This window comes from Galleria mellonella, unplaced genomic scaffold (genome assembly GCF_026898425.1).
Source record: "Galleria mellonella isolate WM207_F2 unplaced genomic scaffold, CSIRO_AGI_GalMel_v1 utg63, whole genome shotgun sequence".
Taxonomy (NCBI): domain Eukaryota; kingdom Metazoa; phylum Arthropoda; class Insecta; order Lepidoptera; family Pyralidae; genus Galleria; species Galleria mellonella.
The window spans coordinates 5,891,264-5,914,316 of record NW_026442130.1 but is presented as its reverse complement, the minus strand read 5'-3'; the positions used below and the strand labels follow the sequence as shown (position 1 = coordinate 5,914,316).

The following is a 23,053-nucleotide window of genomic DNA, read 5'->3' as shown; positions in this document are numbered from 1 at the left end:
TTATATACACTAACCTGCTATGAATTGAGAAAAATAGCAACTGATGGTTGATGATATATTTTTCGTCCTCTTTTTACTAATTAATTATACACGCATTGGAATGAGTAGCAGCAGCTATAAAAAGTAGACGGGACGTTAGGAGTATGAGTTGTAGATATACAACCTAATTATTTATCTATCGATGACGATGTCGTTGTTAAGCATCTTGTTGATTGTAACATTTTATTCTGCTTATTATATGTATTTAATATTTAATAAAGCTTTCTGTTCTCCACTTTAATAGAAAGTGTCATCGTATTGGACGCACTATCACAGTCGCTATTCGTCCGTGCGCAGGAGGTCCCTAGGCGTGGGACGGCCGTCCGGTGGAAGCGCATGCAACGGCGCTAAGCCCCTTAAGTGGAGATGCGGTCCGCCGTCGGCATGGGCGAACATTTTGCTCGCTATGCCGACGACGAACTCCTCAACCGACGGGATCCTTAAGCCGCGGTCGATAACGTCATTGCGGACGTATCTGCCTGCTCCGAAGCACAGACGAAGAGCGATGTTCTGCTGGACCTGCAACCGGTGGCTTAGCGTCGGAGAGCACAGTGCATACTAATCGGGGGCGATGCATTCCATCTATTCTATTCTGAAATCTTTGTTCTTATGCAAATATAATTAGTAAAAAGCAACTGATGGTGTATCATTCGTCCTATTTTTACTAATTATATTTGCATAAAAAGAAAGGAGGCAATCATATGATTTACAGTTTTTATTTTATCATTTCTTCTAAGTAATTTCTTGTTCTTAGCCTATAAATTATTGATACCCATTAATTCGTCTCTTTTCATTAGTAGCGTAAGTAGATAAAACATTATACCGGAAGAAGGTAAAAACCCTTAAAATAAAAAAAAATATATTTTCCACATTCATTCTAAGTACGTAGAAATTAGCCCAATTATTCCATATTATTTTCCCAAAAAAAAGCGTAATTCATTCATTTGTCGAACACTTATTTAAGGGAACGATTAATTGATATCGATGTGATTTAAAAGAATTACTATTATAGATAAGCAAAAAGTACTAAGTAACCAAATATTAAGACTGAAAGTTAATTCGAATGTGATTAGGCTTTAATCTGTAAATAATTGTGTTACCCAAAAAACAACTAATTGTGACAAAAGCAGGTATTTTGATTTAAAAACACAAACTACACAACCGATTTTGATAAAATTTCTTTAGGACCAATCTGTAAGCATATCCTTTCAGATAAAAAAGGAATTTTCTAAATCGATTTACATTTGCCTGAATTATAAGGTAACAAACAAAAAAAAAAAAAAAAAAAAAAAAACCGAACTGAAAATCTCCTTTTTGAAGTCGGTTGAAAATGAGCTGCTTTGTGCATTTATAAAAGATTTTAAGTTTTTGTTTGTATTTTTCAAATTAAACTCTTTCTACTATTATTTTTTATTTTTCTGAACATAGGTTCTATTATTCAAATATGAATATGTCATAAATACATGCGTCTCATTAAATGAGATTTGTACGTCTCTGAGTTGTATGGTTATCATTTACGATGTTTGAAATATGATTATCTTTCCAGGGTTAATATATTTTTTTTTTATACAACTTAAAATGGCAAACAAGCTGACGGTCCACCTGATGGAAAGTGGTAACCGTCACCTATAGACATGAGCAGTACCATGGACATAACAGAGTATACTGTTTCGCCCATGATACCCCCCATGCGTTGCCATTCCTGAGGACTCAGATGTTATTCCTCTGTACCCAGTAAATTCACGCCATATCCCACCCTTCAAACCGAAACAGTTATATAGCAATCGACTTTTGTACAAAGTCTCCCTCCCTCTCTATCATAATTTTCGTAACTTTATCCCAATTACTTATTTAGGATGGGCCTAATATATTTTCCTCTTCCATTCTTCTCTGCTCGCAGTCATTTCCGTAATCACTTCCATTCTGGCCATATCATCTTTCACATAGTCCATCCATGTATTTTTATTTCACATTCATACTTAATACTTATCTTAAAACATGTACGTATTTCTAAATCTATGAGCACTATTTTTTATTTGACATTAGGTATTTCGTATTAGTAAAATGGTACAAGATGCGCGTCTTCTATATATTATAGCAAGTTCCAATAATAAAAGTGCCCTATGGCCGCTTATTTTAGTCTATTGTTATGTAGAAGTCCGTTAAATAGCTTATATGGTTAGCTATAAAAACATTTAACTTCTTTTTTGGCAGTTAGGTAAAAATGAAACTTAACATAGAATTTACACACAGTAATTTTTATTATATCATATTTTATTTATAGTGAATTGTCTTTTATAAATCATAATAATTATAGATAAGTTTATAGCATGACCTCATGGAACATTAATTAACAGATAAAAAATTAACAATTATTATATTAACAGAAACAAAAATTATAAAATATATCTAACAATAAATAAACATGTCATCAGGTACTCATATACACCTATCCCCCGGTTTACACGGTAGATACGTTCCTGAGAAAAACGTGTAAATCGAAAATTAAAAATTTTCAAGTCAAAACCGTGTAAATCGAAAAGCTTGCAGAAAATGCATAATTTTGCTATTTAACAGTTGTGATTTTTTTCAATATTTTTAGGTGTACACAGAAATAAAAATAAAATGCATTGACAGGTTAAAATATGTAATATATTACGGAAACACTGTTTTTTTTATTTAATTACAATACATTAAACTGAAAAATTAAATCTTTCTGACACTGAAACTTTCACTCAAATACAATTTTCCGTAGATAAAACTTTAATTTTATGCGAAGAAATACAGACACAGTGTGCATGTGCAGCAAGTCAGCACATAAGCTCGGGATTCCCCGTGAGATGTGTACACAGTGCACGTGTTCAAACACAGTAGCATTTAGTAGAGTGCAATAAAAACAAAAAAAAAAACTTATTTGGAAAACCGTGTAAAAGCGAAAACGTGTAAAACAAGTACCGTGTAAATCGGGGGATAGGTGTATAAAGTTATTTTTTAGCTCATAAACAAATTAGACAAACTCTGGGAATTAAAATTTGTATTTGTACCTTCATTATTATTGAATGCTGGTTTTCTACTATTGTCGTCATTTTCTTTAGACATTTCAGTAATAGTGGAAAGGTCAGGCACTGCACACGTTATCGGGAATATTTGGTTAAGGTTAGCACCAACACTAGGTGCCTGAAGGTATGAATTTGTAACTTCATCTTCACTGAACAGGTACCATTTATTAGTGGGAACGTTAGGAAGAGACGACTCTAAAGGAAGACAAGGTAAATCGTCGGATAAATCTTCTGTTATGAGGCTATTTGGGGACAGTTCGCTACCAACAGGACTTTGGTATACTGTATCACTATTCGATGCGGATTTTAGTGAGGTAGCTGTAATAAAAATAATAATATTATATTCGTGCGAGGTATATACGATCGTCAATCGATAAAACAGGCATCTTCTTGTTGGTATTTTAGTATTAAGTTTTGCCCGAGGGTGTGGTTAGACGTGGCACGGTCTGGCCATGCCTTCGAGCGCTGAGATATATGTAGGGCGTCAAAGGTGTCCACGCACCAATAAAGAGTCACTTGGAGACGTTGGTACTTTTGACTAAACAGCGGAACTGTGCTAACAAGAGATGCTGTCCCTGTGTGTATATACGATACCCTCAGCATCACTGCAACTATTTTTTTCCTCATCATTGTCAACCAAAATTTTCCTATATGGCATCAGATAGGCTAAAGACCGTCATTGAGTATATGACACAGAATGATAATATGAATCTATATCTATGTAAACAGATATAAAAGTATGTTTATGTACTTAGATCTTCAAAAAGATCAAAATGATCTTCGCAAAGGAAAACAGTTAAATCATTCACTATGTAGCATTAAGATTTCTTTGCATATTAAAGGCATTTTTAGCATAAATAGTTTTCCGGTGTTCTCATAGTAGTATTAGTGCACAATGACACAACACACCATTTGTAGTACGTACTTTTTCTGTTTTGGGAAACAGTAAAAATTAACAAAAATAAATACTGACAAAACTCATGTATGACACTCAATGATTGTTTACTTCCATGTGACGTTACTGACGTCACATTATTCAAAATTGTGTTTCAACGGCCTATTTAAATTGTATTTGTTTTATTTAAAAATTTTTGAAGAAATACTTATGTGATTGAAAAATAACTTCTTGAGAGCTCTATAAGCAACACTAAATAGTCTGAGATGGTTTTTAAAAATCAATCACCTTAATGCCAGCACATAAACTATAATGCAAGCATAAATCAAAATACCGTATCCATCCATGCCAATATTATAAATGTGAAAGTGAGTTTGTTTATTACCACATATCACCTAAATGGTTTACAGAGTCACTATAAAGTTCCGTACGTACTACATGGAACGGGATTAGGCTATTTTTTTATCCTGGTTAGTAAAAATATCGCGGTCACGCGAACGAAGTCATATGTAAAAGCCAGTTTAAAATTTACTTACCACATGTTACATTGGTCCCATCTTGAGCATTATTGCAAAATAATTCACTTGACAACGATCTGTTGTCTCTGGTAACTAATAAACGTTTGTCAAATGAATCGTCAGAATTTGAATTCAATGTTATAATTGACTCTTTGGCCTCTATCAATTCAACACTGTCTATGCATTCATTTGTTTGCAGACAGGTATCCGAATGATTGTGAATAAGATCAATGCTATCATTTAAGCTTTGTATAAATAAATGTGATGCGTCATTTATACCACTATCAGTTTGTACAGATGCTCTGCTAGAGTCTTTCGGTTTACTCCCTAAATCCTTATCTTTTTTTGGGTTCTTAATCTTAGGTCTCAATATTTTAACTTTGAGAACATCCTTTTTTATTCTTTTTCTTATTTTATTATCACTAAGCGATTCTTTACGTACGTTAGAATCATTTATGTTCGCGTTATTTTCGGTATGTTCACTAGTCACGATCTGAATAGGCGGACAAGATGTTCTACCGTTATAAGAACAGAATTCCATACGTTCTTCCTCAACGACAGGGTCTATTTTGGGTAGCTTAGATTTCTGCGTATTTTTGCGTTTACACGGTGTCGAGCAACGTTTCTTAGTTTTTGCCTTCTTTTTCAAATCGATTTCTGGTGTAGCCGCATTATTTTTATTCGAAACGTCTCTAGTTGTTTGTGGCTCTTGTATCTTTTTAGCACTCTCCAATAGTAAATCTCTTAGTTTTTGGTCCAACGAATCAGATATAGATGGAGCGTCTTTAATATTTACATAATCTATTTGATCCAATAATGACTCTGAAATAGTTGGTGCATTTGCTAGGAACCGATTATGTTCTGGTGGCGGGTTCTTTTGAATGTTACACGTTTGCCCCATTAATGGCATACTGACATCTAGTTCAGAAATCAAGTACTTATTGTAATCTGCACATACATTAGCCTTTTCATTAGCAGCTTGCATTTCATTAATACTAGGTTGGTTTTGCATGCTTTTTAATAGCTCTCTGCTTACAGACAACTGTTCTACAATTGATAGTTCAGGTGATAAGGGCAAAGATATACTACTCGAGTTTACGGCTTCTGAATTGCCGCGAACAGAGTCGTTGGAATCAATATCTGCCTGTATTTTGAGACGTTTTCCATCAATTTCATTTTCAACACGTTCCATAGGTTCACTAGTGTTGTTCTTAGTCAATTCTTTCGTCACAGTGTGGTCTTCTTCTATTTTTTCCAAAACTCTAAAATTACATCGTTGTTGCGGCATCAACAATTGATAAGACTCCGATTTGTATATTTCAGGATTCAAGGAGGTGTTACGTTTGCGTATTATAAAATTTGATTGATTACTAGATTCACTGGAATTATCATCAGCAAAATAAGGATAAGATTTCCTTCGAGTATATCGTACTCTAATTTTGTTTTTGCGTAATACATTACACAGACTCGATTTCCTTTTACGTCTTATGATTATACGTTCTGAGGATGGGCTTACATCGGAATCTTGATATCCTTGGGTGCTATCTATAGACTTCAGTGATTGATTAGGCGAAGCAAATAATTTATGGATGTCCGTTAAGCTGCGAGGAAAAAAGCTACAGTCAATTTTCTAGCAATCATGGAGAACAAGCTACAGTGCAGGGATTTGTGCAAGAGCACGTTAGTGCTACAAGCAATGGAAGCAGGTTTACAATATAATTATATATTTACACTCGCCGAAAATTATGCGCGTAATATCCTTAAAAAAATTGTATTACAAAAATTCTATATACATAATGTTTATACGTTTATACTATACATACAGGGTTATTTTGAAAAGGTATACCAACTCAAATGTCAGTGATAGTATTAATGGGGTCGATAGTAATTTTTTCCAGTCAAAATTATATCATTACATGATATATAATATATATAATGTAATGATATATTTAATTATCACGTGTTATTCAATTCACGTACGATTTATCACGATTTGGATGAAAGGTTCAAAACCTATTTTCATTTTCGATTATGCGCCTTGGATAAAATTGTTCAGTTACATGACTACTATCATTGACATTTAGTGTGATATATATTTTTTCAGATTAACTCTGTATAAGATTAAAATGAAATATATAAACTTAAAAGAAATAAGTACACAATAGAATTTGTATTTTTTTTATTGGTAAAACTGCTTATGTTACACCTGCTCCCATTTCAACAAAATACTTAGTACATATTTTTTTTATTTTTTATTTATGTTTGTAGTTATTTTTAACAACAGGTTATTTAAAAATTTATATACATAATGTAAATAAAAATGTCTCGTCAAACATATTTCTTTTTCATTTTGAAATTGCATAATTTAGCTGTTATACATAGTTACGATATAGTATGTTAATGATTACACTTATATAATTCAAAGTGAAATCACTCTAAGAAGCGTTTTCCTTCTTGAGGATCTATCATCGAGGTATATTTAAATATATATAAAGTCGTAGTGAGTGGCAAGAGCTCCACCGACAAGAGCGCAGCTCTTAAATGGATATATATGTTCTTGTTTTAAATAAATTAAAATAAAACAAGAACATATTTCTGATATAAAATAAATGTCAGAATATATAAAAATATTAGAACATTTAAATTAGCTTTTAAAAATAAAAAAAAAAAAGCTAATAAGTTTAGCATTCAGAGTGGGTGAACGGCGAATAATAAAAATTTTTGCAATGCTGAACTTAGTCGATAACCCATCTAGGATTTGCATATATAGACGCTTTGCTATACATAATGTATACTTATCAGTCACTTGACAGATTAATCTCTTTCGGTTTCTAGATTTGGGGAAAAAAGTAAACTTTTGTATGTGTATATATACACATAATAATAAGTTGGAAAACACTGCTCATTATATACTACTTGTTATAGATCTTAACGAACGCTTTCGTTAGCGTTCACATGAGGAAGAACAAGACGCCGGATGTCGCCGTCTTGTTCTATCTTATGCACGTGACAGCGATAACATAATTATTGATAACACATCGATAGATACGTCGAAGGGGGATAGCATCTTTCTAGAAAAATGTAAGTTATCTTTACGTAAATCTCCTAACCTTTTTAAAAAGCTACTTGTATGAAGATCAACTTTCTAAACCATTTGTTAATGAAAGTATAAATAATAAGTATAATATAGTTTAAGTCAATTGTTACTAACAAAAATGGATCTTAGTAATCCGTAAATAAAGAAATATTATTATTATTATTATAAAAAATAGGGGTCACGTTATGTTTACTTCTTTACACAATAAAAATTCTCTCAATTTTGCTAATTTAAAAATACAACTTAAATTACAAAAAAAGAAAGATTACCTTTGGAGCTCTGGTTTCTTAATATAAATTTTATTTTAGATAATTCGTCTTTACATATATTTTAAATTAAATAAAAAGAGAACAGCCAAACATGATAATTAGTAACAGACAATTTATATACATAAGAAAGTTCATAAAAAACTTAAAAAAAATAATAATTAGATGTCAATTTAAAAAAAAAAAATAACATCTAAGCTCCACTACAATAGTAGATGATTACCTATTGAATAGAATTGTTAAACCTGATTTGTGGTCACGTTTAACATTACTGTTCTATTGATATATGATATTTAGTAATAGATATATGTTAATATTTAAATTCACGATTGGGACTTAACGCGACGTACATGTAAATAGTATCTACATACTTGGTTTTTATTGCCGACGCAAGACAATTTGTCTATGGATCGCGTTAGTTCCCGATCGTGAATATAAATATGTGTAAATAACGCGATAATTTTAAATTAATTACTTACGTTAACTTATAAAATATATGATAAAAGTCATAAGGAGTATATATTTTTTAGAATATGGACAATTTACTCTATTTAAAACTAGATTACAGATTTGGTCATTATTTTAATGATTGCATAGATTAATAGCATCTAGATAGTGTCTCGGTATAACTGCTAAATCAATCGGTAAAAAAATATGTATGAATCAATTTACTCGAAAGGAGAATATAGCAATATTTTAGTATAAAATTGAAATACGTATTCCTTGTAAAAAAAAAACAGAATGTGGCCGCCATTTTCATTAATGCATATATATTATCTATTTACACATATAAGTATTATACAAGAAATAACATAATGTAAAATAAATTATGCATCAGGCAACACTTGGCCGAATATTATTTAGGACTCAATGACTCCCCATCTAGATGTATATGACCTAATTGATTACATAATAGTATAAAAATAATGTATATTGAATTATATATGTAGATATCATCCATGTTTACCTTCTGCTTGGTTTCTGTTTTTTGTTGATATACACGGCAGATTTCCTCTGAGTTTGCTTGTTTGGTGGAAACATGTACCGTACTTCATCATCATCAGGGACATCATTATCAGTCTTCACAAGATTGGATCTTGAATTTCTATTTGTGATATTAGTATCAGTATTGGCAGGAATGTCGGTGGATCCTTCTGAAATAAAACATATATTATAATCATATGAAGGGATAAAAGATTGGCTTAAACAAAAGGAACAACATACTAACTATTATCCATTGCTACTAGAATTACATTAAATATTAAGTTTATGCATATATAATAAAAAGAACCTACATTAAAGATTTAAAATTTTCTACCCTACCAGTTTATACAAAAAAAAACAGATTGTCTATAACCAAGTCTTTTTATATTACAGAATAATATTTTTCATAGATTCATAGAAAATAGGTTAAAATTAATCCTGCTAATGTTGTAAATCTGAAAGATTATTGTTGCTCAATCAAACAGATAATGGATTTTAACGAAATTTGATAGATAGACTTTAAACTAGATTAATAATAATAATAAAAAATAATGATTAGATACTTTTTTTATTTAAATTTTTGCAAGAATATAACGCGGGTGGCATAACGGTATTCATTATAGAGAAACATTCGGGTTGATTTCATTTTCATATAACAGTGAAATTCTTCTTCTAAAAACCAATATGAACTAAATTTCTAATAGATTCAATTCAAAAGTATATTATAGTATTATACATTTAGTGTATGATGGTCCATAAAACTATAATTTCGCGAAATTATAAAATTTAAGAGACAAGTTTAGAAAAATAGCTAGTCAGATTTGAGCCCATTGTATTATTATATGTACATGACGCTCGAGATGGAGGCTGTTCCATTCCTGTGATACAGGTCTTTGATCTTATTTAGGATCCTGTCTCTCACAAGTTATATATTAATAGATATGTATTAGTTATTAGTTATCTTTTTCATATGGCTACTTCTTTTCTGTAAAATTTGTAGAGATCAATAAATCTTATCTATTACATTGCTACCATAATATAGACTAGACTCTTGTTTCGTCTAAAAAATTCAACTAACCTATAATTTTCTTGGGCGTATTTACTTTCCGTTTTGGCCGTGGCGTCGAGATATTCTCAACAGTTGCTACTGAGTTTACATTGTTATTTTCTATTTCGTTGTTGGATTTCTTAGTTCTCTTTGGACGTGGCGAAGAGTTTCTGGTTGACGGTTTTTCATTTGAAATCGATGATTTTGGCGGCCTGCCAGGCCTCTTCCTGAAAATGGGAAATAGATATTTTATTATTTCAAATATAAAATGTCATTGAAGTAATCTATATGATTGACTAACAAAGCATCCTATTTAAGAGTTTAAGCATACATTTTAGTAATTGGTAAGTTTCATTTCTTTCTTTTTAGCGAAATATTTAGTTGAAATAAATTAATAAATTGAGACATTATATTTTTGTAGAAACTTACAGTACTTTTTACAAGGAAAATAAGCATCATTACCTATTAGTAACATTGTTTTCAGTATTAAATTCTTCTAATTGCTCCTTGTCTCTTTCTTCTATTTCTTTGAAAATCTCACTCTCTAATTTATTCACTTTGTCACGGACATCTGTAATGAAATAAATTATTTTCAATTACAATAACCATATTTCTATTACAGAAATATTGCTACTTTACTATGCCTATCATCCTCAAGACACACAGTGACAATAGATACAATGATAATAAGTGCAGATGTGACAAACAGGATACAAGTCACCATTGCATGGTCGAACACGTCACCAACAGTGACTATGTGGCCGATCCCGCAAATATTGCTACTTTACTGTGCTTAGTGTATTCTGTGTTAAGCAGAATACACTAAGCATAGTATAGTTAAGCTATTAACAGTATTAACAATACTGTTAATAGCTTAACTACTTATAACAGGAGCATTGGCAATAAATATTAATAAATAATAGGTTCAGTTGTAATAGAATACAAATTGCCGTTGCACGGTTCTACCATGTATCGATAGTGGCCCCAAGGCCATTCTGCAAATATTGCTATTATACTGCGCTTACTATTATCAATAGTTGCAGTGACAACAGATTTCCAAATAGTCTACGTTAACATAGCATGCCCCTCCAACTTTTTACTTCAATGTGTTTTATTTTTATACCACTGAGATGACAAACAAGCAAACGGCCCACCTGATTGTAAGCGGTTACCGTAGCATATGAACGCCTGCAATACCAGGGGTATTACGCGCGAGTTGCCGCCCCTGAAGAAACTTCTTTACCCCCCTTTCGAAGAACCACATGCTGTAGTCTCTCGGAAAAAACCTCGACAAGGAGCTCATTCCATGAGTGTTCGTGGGAGAAAACATCTCTGAAACTGCATTATACGCAACCATCTACGATCTAGGGTATGAGGGTGAACTCCTTGTCGATGACGAGTTGTACGATGGTCGAAAGTGGCCGTGGTCATCATATTGAACAATTTCTCTAAGCACAATCCGTTGCACAATATGTGTGACCATTTACAGACGCGGTGATCTCTTTGTATTGTTTCGCCATTATCAAAGGCTAAGTTATGTGAGTATTCTGTAAGTATTGCTATTTTCTTACCTTCATCAACTGGTGCAGCTGTAACAGCCGCAGTGGCAATAGGCGCAGTGGTATCAGGTGTAATAATAATTGGTATAGTTGCAACATGATTCACGTCACCATTACATCGCCCAATCACGTGACCATTAGAGGCTACGGGAATATCTTTGACAGCATCCTTTTCTTCTTTGTTAAAAATTTGCACCACTTCAGCAAGAACTGGGTGAATGTTTGACCAGTGGCCTTCTAATTGTAACTCCTGAAAATTAATGTCACTAAGTCATAGATCAAATTTGACAAACTCCGTGGCACATTGCTTTGAGTAAAGTCCCAAGTTTGATTTCTGGTCGAGCCAATTTCTGAAACAAACTTTTCTGAATACCCTCGGATCAGAGTCTTCTGAATGTGTCCCCAAATGTTTGTCTGTACTGGTTTCTTATAACACAGGGTACTTTAGTTTAATGACCAGGCTATTGATGTGATTGTGCGAAATATAATAAATTTATTATGTCAATTTACCTATTCTATGTATTCACGTTTGAACTTTATGCAATAGGTGAGAGAACCAAGTACCAGTATCTTTTCCTGGTCAACTGAATAGTATTTATTAACATGTTGTACATTGAAAACATGTATTTTAGTAAAGAAAATTAAATATTCAACTGAAAACTTCAATGTTCAATGATTATCTTACCTCATTATTTTTTGTAAATTTAATTTTTACTGTCTTCTCTTCTGCGTTCTTTTCTTTTTTCTCTACTTTTACAGGAAGTTGTTCCTTATCTGTTAATAATAATGTTTTTATAAATTATTAAAAGTAATACATCATATATAATACAGATACCGATAAATAAGCTATACATACTTTCATTGGCTTTCCTTGGCGATGGACAATTGTGTGAACTTGATAATGGTCTGAAAAAATAAAAACAAATATATAGTGTAAAGAAAATTAGAATTTATTATACCGTTGCGAGGATTTGGTGTGGATCGTCAAAATGGCCTTATTAGCAATAAAATATATAAAACTACCTCCATTTGGTGAGAATCGCAACCAATTTATACTTAGCTAATTAAATTATTGACTTGAATACTCTTCGTATTATTTCGTTGTCACAATCGAAACGCATTCTAAATATAGATTGTATTCTAATAATAATAATAATCTATATACTATCTATATTTTTAAGGTAATTCTTACATAATTAAAAAGAAACATACGATATTCTAGCTGTCAGGTTCAGAGATTCGTTTGACTAATTTACCAGAAACTACAGCTGTATATATATATATATATTTTTATAAAGCTATATATATATTTATAAACAGATATTCTTTATTGTTCTCTCTAAAAGATGACTCATTATAAACAAAAAAAAAAAATGAAATTAGAAGAAAAAATCGCAGTAAATAAAATCGCTAACAGGGATATATGTAAAAATAAACACACCGTAGTGAGTGTACGGGAAGTATAGGAGAAACTTCTCTTGACTTCTCCGATTCGTTAGCCACATCCAGTAATCTGTAATTTGAAAAAGTTCTATTGTGAAAAAGACCGTTTATGGTAGCGAAACTACGGAACCTTATTACTTTAATTTGAATTGAATAGTGAAGGTGGCAAACAATTATACAGCCCATCTGATGGTAAACGGTCATTGTAGCCTAAAATTTAAATCAGGCAATTATTATGAAATAATGGCAATTTTTACTTTTTCTTATAGGAACTATTGATTTCATTCTTTATACCATTATGATTTAGATCAGTTTTCTACAGAGAATTAAATAGCTGCACAAACAGTAGTTTTATTGCTGAATTTTCAAAATATTGTATTGATTAGTGTCGCATGCATTTAATTAAACGTGCTTCTAAAGTAGTTGACAATTTTACACACACTACCATGCCCTTTCCCGTTTTACTATGTATTCAATCAGGAAAACTATTTTGAACTTATTAAACATACACTTTTAATTCTTCAGTTTTTTTTCTTTCCTCTTCATATTTTTTCTTCCAGTAGCTAGGGTCGTCTTCTTTATCACCTATAAAAATATAATTTTATTACATCATTTATTCCATCATTACATATTTATTTACATGTTATTTCCAAACTTTATAGATTATTTATTTTGATCATACTTATTTTTCTCTTCCACAATATTTTTTTTCTAAAAAAGGTCAGCAAATCCTAATTTCTAGTATAATAAAAATTAATTATGTTTATCAAATGAAAAGTCAATACATACTCTAAAATATTCCAGAAAAATTAAAAATAGTATACATACTATCAGATTCATAGGTTAGGTAATTTTTGATAATATTTCCGTCTTTTACAAGTGGATAGATTCTCTTTCCATGCATAACGAACAAGCCGCCTTCCTCTTGCAAGGATAATATACGGGCTGATTTTGGTTTTCTGTCGGCAACATTTAAATATGTATAATTAATAAATTAAAAAAGGTAAAAATTTAATAAAGTAAAAATAAAAGGAAAATAGAGCGAAACGGAGGTCTACATGCAATATGGGACTCATATCCAAAATACTACCTAACAAATAAACTAACATAGATATTAAAATTTTTAGTACTAACCACAACGTAATTAATACAAATTGAAACTATTGTATAGACTTGAGAAAAGCCTTCTTATTATTACCTACTATTATTATCACCTATATTTAAATGTTTCATAAAGAGGTTTTATTATTACCATAAATTAATTTAAAAAAATTATCTATTTTTAAACAACTTATCTATTTAATATGATTCACATTTATTATTTAGGCGTGATAATTTACTCCCAATTAATACTTTCATTTGATCTTAATGTTAAAAACTGATCAAAAGTATGTAGTAGCAGAATTTATTTTAATTCAATTAAATATCTACTATTCATCTAATTAAAATAATAATATTATATTACGGATTATCAAGAACTAAATTTAAAATAGTTCTGCATGAATAAATTTAACTGTTACTGATTTTTAGAATAGGTATTTATCTTTTAATGATATTAAACTGAAGTTTTAGTATTACAAATAAAAAATGGCCTTCAGATTTGTTCAGTGAGGTTGATATTATTTAAAAGGTTCTGTAGAACAATGAATTAACAGTAAACTTGTAACTAAATTCATTGCCAGGAAAAAACTATTGTAAATAATTTTTGAAAATGTCTTAATCAGCGATACCGATCAGGTATTTATTATAACACTTTTTTTTTATGATAGAGTACAAGTATTTTTTTAATTTTTTTAATTTCATATTATTAAAAATACAAAGCAATTATTACAGATACTTACAAATATTTTCTAGTTTGTCTGTACTTGCGACTACGAGGAGGCGATATGTATTCACTGTCACTCTCTGATGTCCATTCGCTTGATTCTACACTTATATTATTTAGATAACTTCTGAAACAATAAAATATATATTATCTATCTGTATTGTCCTCTTCTGTTATCCTACTATAATAGAGATATAGATAATATTTTCATAATTTATAAAATTACAAATCTAGTTTTATTTAAAAATTTATCATATTGTATATAAATTATAAAGTTGGGAAAATAGCAAGTACAATATATATATATATATATATATATATATATATATATATATATATATATGTTGCGGTCGTACATTAGTATCTACATTGTAGTTGTGCGAATCCAGAGCGGGTCGCTAATAATAAAAGTAATATAATTTTATAACAATAATAATTCTGTCGACTTTATATTATAGTTATATCAAAAAAATAGATTCTGACTTAGGTTTTATTAAGCTAGTCTTTAAATTACTTTTTAAACATTATGAAGGTTAGGATCTTACGGGGCAAAACGATGTGATGTGGATGGCTTTTGACAACTTAGATTCCTCTTGCGTTTTCTAACAATTCCACCTAAAAATATATAACATATTATTATTTAGAAATCACTAATAAAATAGAAAATAATTCACAGAGAAGGTTGAATATTTTATATCCAAACTGTACACCGAATGTGTATTGTCTCAACATATATAAAAACTGTTTTCAATTCTGATAAGAATAATTAAAAATAAAAATAAGGAATAAATATAAAATTTCAACACTTATGTTATTCAGTAATGAACAAGTATCCATAGCAGCCCACAATTGATTCATGTAGTTAAGTTAGAAATAATATTTGTTCATATTCATAGCTCATGCAGATTTAACACAAATGTGAAACACATTTGATAATGACAATGGCGTAGATTAATTAGCGAATTATGCATCAATTAATTAAAAGCATCGTAATCCCCGATTGTAAATATCAGGACAAAGACCACTGACTTACCACTAGAAAATCCAAATATACTAGCTATAGCTTTTTCTCTCTGTATTTTATTAATAAATTGTATGTCTTTTCGTTTGTTTTGGTTTCTTTCTGGTCGTATATCTTTACTTTCGGAGTCAGATTCAGATTGTGAATTTAAAATTACTACCTTGTCAATATTTACAGTGTGTTGATTTTTATTAACATTATTTCCTTTATCTTGGTTATTTTCTCTTGGAGGATCAACGGAGCTTTGTGCATCTTTAGTTTCATTTTTATAGTCTTTTTTAACATTTGTATTTTTCATTTCTTCACCAGATTCGGAGTCAGAATATTTATTTGTGTTAAACTGCTCAGCAAATAGACTTACACTTTTTAGGCAAGGATTTAATTGAGAAGAAGGCATTTCATCACTTCTACTGTCTGGTGATCTCCTTTGGACTGTGTTATTTGTGTCTTCTTTGCTTTTATCTGTTATACATTCATCATTAGACTGTTTCTTGGGTTCTCTTCTATCTTTGCTTGTTAAAGTTGAAGGGTGTTTAAAGTAATTTTGTTTATCTTCTGTACCAGAACCAGCTTCAGATATTGATTTATGTTTATTGTTTTCTTTCGACATTTTTTTTATTTCAGTATTAGTTAAAATATCGTGTGAATTTGCTCTCTTTCTAGATAATTTCAGTTTATTATTACCGATAGTTTTATTTGGCTCTTCATTGACTAAATTTACTTTCTGAAGATTTATACATGCAAATTGTTCTTGATTCCCTGGCAAAGCTGTATCATTCGTGCTACCAGAGCTATTTTGTGTGTTTGTTTTTTCTTTAGTGGTCTCATCATTTTTCTTAATACTTCCTTCTGAAGTTAAATTATTTTCTGCATGATTGTTTTGATCAGCTTCTTTATTTTGGGTACTGTCAACAGCATTTTCTGCATCATTAACAACAACAATAGATGAAGAGACAGTTTCGGATTCTTTATCAATATTAGATTCTACAATATTATTATCAACACAATTATGTTTAGATTTATTTTCCGATTGGTTTTTCGATAATTCTTTCTCATTTTCAGATATTACATTTTCATCTATCTTTAAAACTGGCTCACTGCTTGATTCATCCGATTCATCAGTAGCAAAATCATGTAAGACTTCATGTAAAATTGGAGTCAGTGGTTCTGCATAAGTTATAAAATCCCTTAGTGTTTTATTAAATACATTTTCATCAAGTGACTCTCTCCTTTTATCAGGCCTTGGTGACTCCAACTCCTTCTGTACTTCCTCAGGATCAAGTACAATAGTTTCAGTAGAAGCTCGGTTATGTTGTGGTATTTTGGAAGGTAGAGGTTCCTCACCTGATGCTTTTTCTCCATCATTGTCATTACTTGTACTGGGCTGGGCTTTATTCGAACTTTCAACTGGAAGTAATATAAAATAGATTATGAAGTTCTTATTTTGTTAATTTATAATAGTAAATAGATAGTACAAATATAATGCAATCATGTGATAGGTGATTATCTACTATGTGTATTATGTGAGGTCATTTATACTATAAAATCAAATTGAAGAGTCTGTTTGTTTCAATGTTCTAATTTTTGGGACTATGAGAAATCCTTTCTTGAGAAAAGTTTAAGCTACTCAACATCATGATACAATTACAGGCAAAACAGCAGAATATAGTTGGTCTTTCGAAAATGTGACGTGTATAATTATGATTTTTACCTTTCGATGTTGACACTTCATCAACAGGGCATACTTCAAGCTTGCTTTTTTCTCTTTTTTCAATATCATACCTGAGATTAGAAACGCAGGTGATTATATACATATGTACAACAGGATTTTTATGAATGTACTGTGTTTGCTGTTTCCGGCAATTGTTTCTACTTCATCCAGAAATCTTCTTTAGGGTATGGCATTGCCAGAAAGAGCATTCAAAATTCATAAAATTTGCATTGTGCATGTATATAAACTTATATTAAAAAGTAATATAAGTATTTATAATTTATTAGTTACAATTATTAGTATTATATTAGCTGTTATATATTTTTAATGTCAAATGTTATAATAGTAACAAAAAATAATAATATCCCATAACCTTTAATTGGATTAAAATAGAGATAAATGAAATACTGGTGATAAAATCATTTTATTATTATAAGTAGAAAAATAATATTACATTAATAACTGATTCTGAGGCGTCATTTGAATTTTATATCATACTGAAATCTTTATTTTTTATATAACAAAATTTCAATGGACATTATAATAAAATTAGTTTAAATTAAATTAAAATATTAAGTTAAGAGATAGGTTTATAGAAATGGTGCCTCAGAATCAACCACAATGTCAAGACTATAGGGTCTATAGAGTCTATAGTTAAGAAATAAAAATTACGCATACTAACCCTTGCCTAAAGCTCTGTATTTGTTCCTTGGTTAGTTTATAATATGGATTGTGTATGTCCGGTAGAATTCTCTTCAAAAATGTCTCCTTCAAACTTTGCCATGTCCTAGTTGTTTGCTAACATAACAAGAAGTAAAATAAATGTCAGGTTTATTAATATGCTGCTAAATTTGTTTTCATCTAATTAAGTAGATTAGGTAACTTGGAACTGAGTCTCAAGAATGTCAGTGTATAATAAAAGTAGGATGTAGTAAATATTTCATTTAAAAATATGAAATAGAATATAAATTTTATAGTTGTGTTCCTATAAGAAGGTGTAGCTTTCAAATTTGTTCAAAAACTTTTAAGTTTGGCAACATGAAGCATTTTTTAACATTTCTTTAATTGAGAAAAGGATTGTTAATTATAGGGTCTAACTATTACTAGCAATATACTGTAGCTGGTCGACCTCTATGTGTAGAAACTATTGTGATTAATTCTTATGGAATTCATCATGATGGGCCAACTGACCTGCTTTCAGTTTACCAATCATAACTCACTAGCACCTCACTAGCTTATAACAATAATGCAGGGGTTACCATTCCATATTCACCCATTAAAAAATATCATTCCTAAGCAGCTAACCACTTTATCCTCATTTATATAGATAGGATGCAATTATTAAAAAATAAGTGTTCTAATGCTATGTGGTCCCAGCACAGATTGAGCTTCTCTTTCCATACCCATGGGTGTCGTAAGAAGTGACTAAGGAAACTTAATGTCGGCCATTAATGAATGAATGAATGGGCAACATAACATTAAGTCTACTCACAGTCGCCAATCCTGCCTGCCTAGCATGTGAGTTATTGGGAAAAACTCTCCTGGGGAAGGTTATGTTCAGCAGTAGACAGTTCGCGGCTAATTATTATTATAAGGCATAACAAATGGTCCATTATGTGACTTTCTCATTACATTTATCACAGATATACAAATACCTTTAGACACTTTAATTTTTGCCATATTTAATCAATAATTATAGAATGAATTATTGAAGTAGCTACTTTTAAAAATCAAATTTATAATGGTACATGATAAATGTAACTATTTTGCAGGAACATTAAACAAGAAAAATTCTTACAGAAGTACTTGCAAAGTCCATCCACATTTTTTTTCCTCTAACCTCACCATATGCTCGGTGAGTAACTAAATACTCCACAATGCTCCTCATTTCTTTCATTGTGTAGGATCTCCTATAAGATTAACAGTTTTTGTTTTTAGTAAACAATAATCTAAAAGAGGGAAAGAAACTTGAAACTCATAAAAAATATTTTTTTTAATGTTTATAAACATTAGCTACTCTTTTTATGATTATTTCATTTGAGATTAAATATAATACTTAATTTATATTGAATATTGGCTTTTTGTTACAAGTTTTAGGTTCAGGTAATGAACTAGGCTAACATGTGGGTAGGTATAATCTAGAAACTATAATAAATTCCTTAAACAATAGTGCTTATTTATAAGAATTAAACTTTTCAATTAAAATGTTACGACAAGCAATAATATTTAAAAGCGTAAATAAAAATATTTACAAACATACCCTGACATTTTGGAGGGAGCCGGTAATCGGCAGGTTTTAGTGATGGAAAATTGTGAAATAACAATATGAAGGTTATATTTAACAATCACAACTGCAAATAATAATTTAATACTTATAAAATCGATAACAGAATGATGGAGGTAAAAAATTAATTCGTATTTAATAATTTTACATATTCCTTGAAAGAAATGATAATGTTTAAAAAAACAGTAGTACTTTGAATAAAAAAGTTTACATGATGTCTATGCAACTTTATCTATGCAACATTATTTAAAATAGATAATTTGCAAATATGGTGTCGAAAATAAAACTTTTCTTAAATTTTTAATAATTTTCATAAAGAAATTTTACAAATAAAATTAATTTGTGTTTGGATAAATTACCGTGACTGTTCAAAAACATAAACAAAATTTTGATATAATACAACTTAAAGAACTACTTGTTCTTTTTGGCATAGATAAAAATTATGGTAATAACATTGTTTGATACAATTTTACATTTGAGCCGATTAGTATAAAATTTGACATAATAATGAAATTTTATTGTTAATATCATAACAAGGCCGACATTCAGATTTTTTTTATTATTTATTTATATATATAACATTATAAAGATAAGTATTCCAGTAAGGTAGCAAATAATTATACGGCCCACCTAAAGGTAAGCGGTTACCGTAGCCTATGAACATCTGCAATACCAGAGGTATCGCAGAGAAATAATTCAATCTGCAATACGCGTGCGTTGCCGATCCTGAAGAAACCTCTTTACCCCCCTTTTGAAGAACCCCATGCTGTAGGCTTTTGGGAAAACCTCGGCAGGGAGCTCATTCCATAACTTGAGTGTTCATGGGAGGAAACATCTCTGAAACCGCGCAGTACGTGACTATTGAGGCTGTAGGACATGGGGATAAACTCCCTGTCGATGACGAGCCGTACGATGGTAGAAAATGGCTGTGAGCATCACATTGAACAATTTCTCTGAACACAATCCGTTGTACAAGCGGTAGAACACGCAGAGTGAGGCAAAATATCTCCTAAGACTTAAAGGTTCGATACTGCTTATGAGCTTGGTATCATCGACAATTCTCATAGCTCGTCGTTGCAACGAGTCGAAGGGTTCAAGCTGGTAGGTGCTCCCACCCATAAGTGACAGCAATACAATAGATAAGTATATTTTAAAATTATTTTACATCATTTAATTTCATGACATAATCTATTATTTTCCAGAAGATGACTCTAGATGGTTGCATAAATTTTTTATATTTTTTTTTTACATAAGTACTACTGATGATGATTGGGGATTTGCATACATAGATTATGGCAACACTAGTCTCTTGCCAAAATAAAAAAGTACATTTGTACACCAAATACGTGATCTATGGTATACTGATATAATAAGTACGACTGTACGATTGTGAGACGCTATTTCATTGAAATTAAGCTAATATTTTGATTTAGTAGTTTTGTATAGTTCCAATTTTATGAATATCACAAACTACATATATAATAATTTTGGCTCTGGTCCTATCCTTAATCTATGTAGTTATGTAAACTCAATAGACTAACTATGTGACTGCTATTGCAGTCGAATCAGATGTCATTAATGTTTTGTTTTCTTTTATTTCGCGCCTTTTCTTTATTCATTATTGTTGGGAAGTGCTATAGGAGTTAAAAATTCCAATATTTTAGTTTGGATTGGATATTTTATAATTGTTTTTATCTTGAACTTAGCTATACATATTTCAAATTCATATTATTCAGTATTTAATGGTTATAAGGGTTATATTTCGTTATTTCAGCTATCAAGGAATATTTAATAATGACCAATTCTAACTATTTAAACATATCAGATATATTAGTATCGAACGAAAAAATACCTTGCAAAATTTTACAAGATTTGCCTAAAATGGGTAAGTTCAAAACATGTTCTTTATGATTAATAATGTAACTAGACTATTCATGTAATTAGAAGATTTAATAATGGTAGATATTTATGAAAAAATAATATGAGGCGTCTTAATAATACAAATAAATGCCAATACAATACTTATTAGTCATTTTGCCTTTCTATCCCTTTGTTTGTTTCGACATCACGAAAAAATTACTGATGGTCTAACTTAAAAAATGGTGTGGTCCATCTTGATACACCATCTAAAAGTGGTCTTTTTAATTAATTTTTCTACCTCTGATATCTATACATATGAAGTAGCAGAAAGTTATTTTTTAATAATTATTCCACATAGTTTATATTTATGCAAGGAATTTGTTATGAAGATAGAACTATACTTAATCTTTGCAAAATCCTGTCATATGAGTGATTCTATTTTAGGATTCCTAGATCCTTCAGCAACAGAAGACGATTTGAAGGTTGGATCAAATGTTGAAATTCCATTGTGGTTGGGAGAAACTCTGTACTCTAGAAGACCTCCATTAGTCAGTGTTGACTTACCAAAAATATATAAGGATGCTTATAGGGAAATACTTAATGCTGATGCTTGCACAATTGATTTACACAAATTTGCCCAATACTTTTATGAACTAGGTTGTTATATTGCCAAATATGATATTAAGGGAGAGGTTGCTACAACACTTGTTAATGTAAGTATGGACTTATGTATTGAATTTTAAAAATTAATTATGATTAATAATGAGATGATGATGATAAAAAAATACTTATGTATTGAAAACTAAATAGCACTGAGCTGTTTTGTAACGTAATTATATGAAACTTAAATAAGAAAATAATATAAAAAGGATTGATATATATATAACTAATTTATATAATTATTTTCCAATTGTAATAAATTTTATCAAAATTTATCATAAGCTTGTCTAAATATTTGATTACAGACATTTAAACAAAGATTTAGAATGTTGCTGGCAGCTAGTGTCTCAAATGACTCTATTGGTACAATGCAACCATTATCAGTAAGTGAGCGTGAAAGGGCTGCAGCAGCTGCTGCTACTGAACATGCTTTATCAGCCTGGCTCCAAAGAGGCGATTCCCCCCTCACAACAGCCTGTATGGTAGCAAACCATCGGAAACGTAAAAGAGCAGAAATGGAAATGTTATAAAGTTTATATTAATGTGTAGTAAGCTAGTGTAGTGTTGCATCCAAGAGTTCTACATAATAGTTCTATATACCTATATATTATAGACTTTTAAATATTTAGATTACTGCTAATGTAACATTGTTAAGTTATTGAATGTAACAATTTATTAAATTCAATTTGTAATCAGTTATTAGATTGTTTTATATATATAGAATATCTTGTTGAATCTTTGGTTACCAGAGATCTTTCAAATAATTTGTAAATTCATCTAATCT

General features: G+C 30.4%; 2 protein-coding genes across 4 annotated transcripts; one reads left to right on the top strand and one right to left on the bottom strand.

The window, feature by feature from the left end:
* Positions 1-2,301: 2,301 nt before the first annotated feature.
* On the bottom strand, positions 2,302-19,955 carry LOC113521657 (biorientation of chromosomes in cell division protein 1-like 1). 3 transcript variants are annotated; one of them, XM_026907264.3, is made up of 18 exons: positions 19,726-19,955; positions 19,264-19,375; positions 18,148-18,263; positions 17,466-17,536; positions 15,767-17,161; positions 15,279-15,348; positions 14,750-14,860; positions 13,737-13,867; positions 13,418-13,493; positions 12,907-12,978; positions 12,322-12,371; positions 12,151-12,239; positions 11,478-11,715; positions 10,369-10,477; positions 9,937-10,133; positions 8,842-9,025; positions 4,530-6,112; positions 2,302-3,416 (listed from the first exon to the last, which is right to left on the bottom strand). In XM_026907264.3, exons 1-18 carry the CDS (start codon positions 19,731-19,733, stop codon positions 3,031-3,033), a joined length of 4,998 nt encoding a protein of 1,665 aa, XP_026763065.1. In that variant the 5' UTR covers positions 19,734-19,955; the 3' UTR covers positions 2,302-3,030. The 3 variants fall into 3 exon arrangements, with proteins under 3 accessions (XP_026763065.1, XP_026763066.1, XP_026763063.1); XM_026907265.3 differs by having other exon boundaries at positions 8,842-9,028; positions 14,750-14,857; XM_026907262.3 differs by having other exon boundaries at positions 2,303-3,416; positions 8,842-9,028.
* Positions 19,956-21,156: 1,201 nt separating this feature from the next.
* Positions 21,157-22,968, top strand: LOC113521802 (DNA replication complex GINS protein PSF3). Its single transcript, XM_026907457.3, has 3 exons — positions 21,157-21,634; positions 22,054-22,322; positions 22,575-22,968. Exons 1-3 carry the CDS (start codon positions 21,544-21,546, stop codon positions 22,797-22,799), a joined length of 585 nt encoding a protein of 194 aa, XP_026763258.1. The 5' UTR covers positions 21,157-21,543; the 3' UTR covers positions 22,800-22,968.
* Positions 22,969-23,053: the final 85 nt, after the last annotated feature.